This window comes from Formica exsecta, unplaced genomic scaffold, assembly GCF_003651465.1.
Source record: "Formica exsecta isolate Colony F162 unplaced genomic scaffold, ASM365146v1 scaffold2384, whole genome shotgun sequence".
NCBI lineage: Eukaryota > Metazoa > Arthropoda > Insecta > Hymenoptera > Formicidae > Formica > Formica exsecta.
Window position 1 is genome coordinate 20,585 of NW_021849665.1, and position 2,819 is coordinate 23,403.

At 51.3% G+C, this 2,819-nt stretch overlaps 1 protein-coding gene across 1 annotated transcript; it reads left to right on the forward strand.

Moving 5' to 3' along the window:
- Positions 1-91: 91 nt before the first annotated feature.
- Positions 92-610, forward strand: LOC115236043. The gene has a single exon (XM_029808241.1). The coding sequence runs from the start codon at positions 92-94 to the stop codon at positions 608-610; it is 519 nt and encodes a 172-aa protein (XP_029664101.1).
- The last annotated feature ends 2,209 nt before the right edge of the window (positions 611-2,819 follow it).

The window sequence follows — 2,819 nt, forward strand, 5'->3', positions numbered from 1 at the left end:
GCTGAACACGTTCGGGATCCGACATCGCACCTCGCCGCCCTACACGCCGCAGTGCAACCCTGTGGAGCGGGCCAACCGGACCATCAAAACGATGGTAGCACAATACGTGGGGCGGAACCAGAAAACTTGGGACGAGCACATCACCGCTCTTCAATACGCGTTCAACACCGCATGGAGCGAGGCCACGGGGCACACCCCTGCCTACCTCAACCACGGGAGAGAACTCGCCAGACCGCATCCGGAAGACCGACGTCAACCGGGAACCGAAGCACCACCGGACACGACCCACCGGCGGCTACAAGAGGCATACGAGCTCGTACGAGTATGCTTAGCGCAGGCATTCCAACGTCAAGAACGACATTATAATCTGCGTCGGCGGGATTGGAGGCCAAAAATAGGGGAGATCGTCTGGAAGAGGAACCATACCCTCTCCGACAAAGCGAAGGCGTTTAACGCCAAATTGGCCCCGAAATTCGTGGGGCCCATGGAGGTGCGGAAAATAATCTTTCCGGTCATCGTCGATCTCCGGGACCAACGCGGACGCTGGCACCGACATGTCCACCTACAGGACATCAAGGCACACCCGGACCAACCTGAGACCGAAAACTAACGCCTGGCAACCGGAACCCGCCGTACATCCACCACCAGCGGGAAAGCCACCGTCAATTACCAATCGCGACGGCCGATAACGCACGATAACATCCCGGTGATCAATCACGGGCATCGATACCCGCGAAATCTCTCATACCGACCCTGGGGGATTTGCGCTTACCGATCGCGAGCGTCTTTACGAACAGACACGGGCGCAACACACGATAACGGTGCGAGTATCGACCCCGGACACCGATCACTCGCGGTTACCGGTCCGGAGCCCCCAAACTCGCGATACGCGAGGGATACCGAGGGCGGGACCAGTCCGATAACGCGCCAGGACCAGCCGAAAAACCGCGCATACCGCATGCCAGGCATTCCAACCACTCGTATAAAAGGCCACGCGCCGGACAACCGGAAAATCAGTCGACTAACGGTCAGCACCATGCCGACAGAAAACGAGCTCCAGCAGCTGATAGACCTGTTTGGACGTTGGTCCGAGGACGAGGAAGGCGAATTTCCCGACGGCCCCGGGCCAACACCCGTCACGCCGCCACGGACGCTGGATCCACCCGACCACCGCCGACGACCGGCGCCCCGCGTCGGAACCGTAATCCAGCGGGGCGACGCAGACAACAGGAGGAAGATCCTTCTCCTGTCCACGCCGCCACCGCCACCACCGGACCGACGTCGGGCGCCAAGGCCGGCCACTAGGACCCGGGTCGCGCCCGCCAACGCACCACGACCCACACCGCCACCTCCACCACCGCACCAGCGCGGGCGGGCACGTGCCCGACAACAGGCCTCGCGGGCCAACTGGCCGGTACCAACCACGTGCCCAGCGGTCGCCGACACCGCGGCACCACAACCACCGCCAGCACAACCAAGGTGCGCCGCCACCGCCCGGGACCAGCCAGCACCGCCACCACTAAGGGCCGTGGGCGCCCATCCAGCGGCACCTATCCCCGTCCAGGTGGCTCCGGGGACCACCATCCGAGTCCCACAACATGCGGTGCACCATGTACGCCGCCACCGCGCCTGGACCCCGGAGGGCCTTTGGGTCCTCCGGTTCAACAGGGATGGCACCCTGCGCAGCTGCCGCCTACGACCCCGTGCCACCACCATCTAAAAGGGGGGGGGGTGATGTAACGTAATAAGATGACATATACACGTCAAAGATTACAGATAAAGGGAGCCTGGCGAGCGAGACTTCGGAACTCTTTGATGTTTGTCATCTCGCTTGCTCCTTCATTCTTTCTTGCTCTCGCTTTTGTCGATTCTATAGCATCGGGGATCTTTCCTTATGTACAAAATATAAACATTTTACAAAATAAAAACTGAAACTTACCTTTTGGATTTTATTAGTATAAATATAAATATAATGGATTAATGACTTTCTTGCGATTAAAATAATACCAAATCGCTTGCGGATACAATAGGTTGTATCGTATAACTATGAGTTAGAGAATTCAGGGATTGTGCTAAAATTTCAATTGTTGATATTCCTTTGAAGGATAATGTACGACCTGCATGCATTTCCAAATTGAAACCTGACTGGTCAGAATTATATACATTATCCTCCCCAATCAATATAATTTCCGACTTTACATTTTCCACAAATTCGTTAGCTTTTCTCCTCAATTCTTCTTTATTCGCTATTTGCGCTTGAGTAACAAATTTATTGATTTTTCTTGAAACAATCCGGTGTCTTATTTTAAAATTATGAATCCATTTCGAGGAAGCCGTGAACAAATGTCGTGATAAATTACAATCATCTCTTGCCTTTAGAGCCCATCTCTTAATATCCAGATCATGTATTGGTATTGATTTGTCCAAGGCACTTTGAAATTTATCTAATACATATTTTGAAATTTCCAGTAACTTTTCATTTCTTGTTCCATTATTAGCAATTTGTGCTTCCCACTTATATAAAAGTTCCCTCTTTGTGACCTTTCTGTATCTATGTTTAACTGTTTCAAATTTTATATTTTTTTTTACCAGAACGCCAAAATTCAACAGCTTTTTGTTTATAAAGAAGGTCTACATCAATTTTTACTTTTTTACCATCTTTTATCGTTTCTGCATAATCATCTTCAAAATTTTCTGCAATTATGACAGGATCTGAAATCACACTTTCGTCTTCATAATTTAAGGTAGTGTAAAATTTTCTTCAATTATGACAAGATCTGAAATCACACTTTCGTCTTCATAATTTAAGGTAGTGTAAC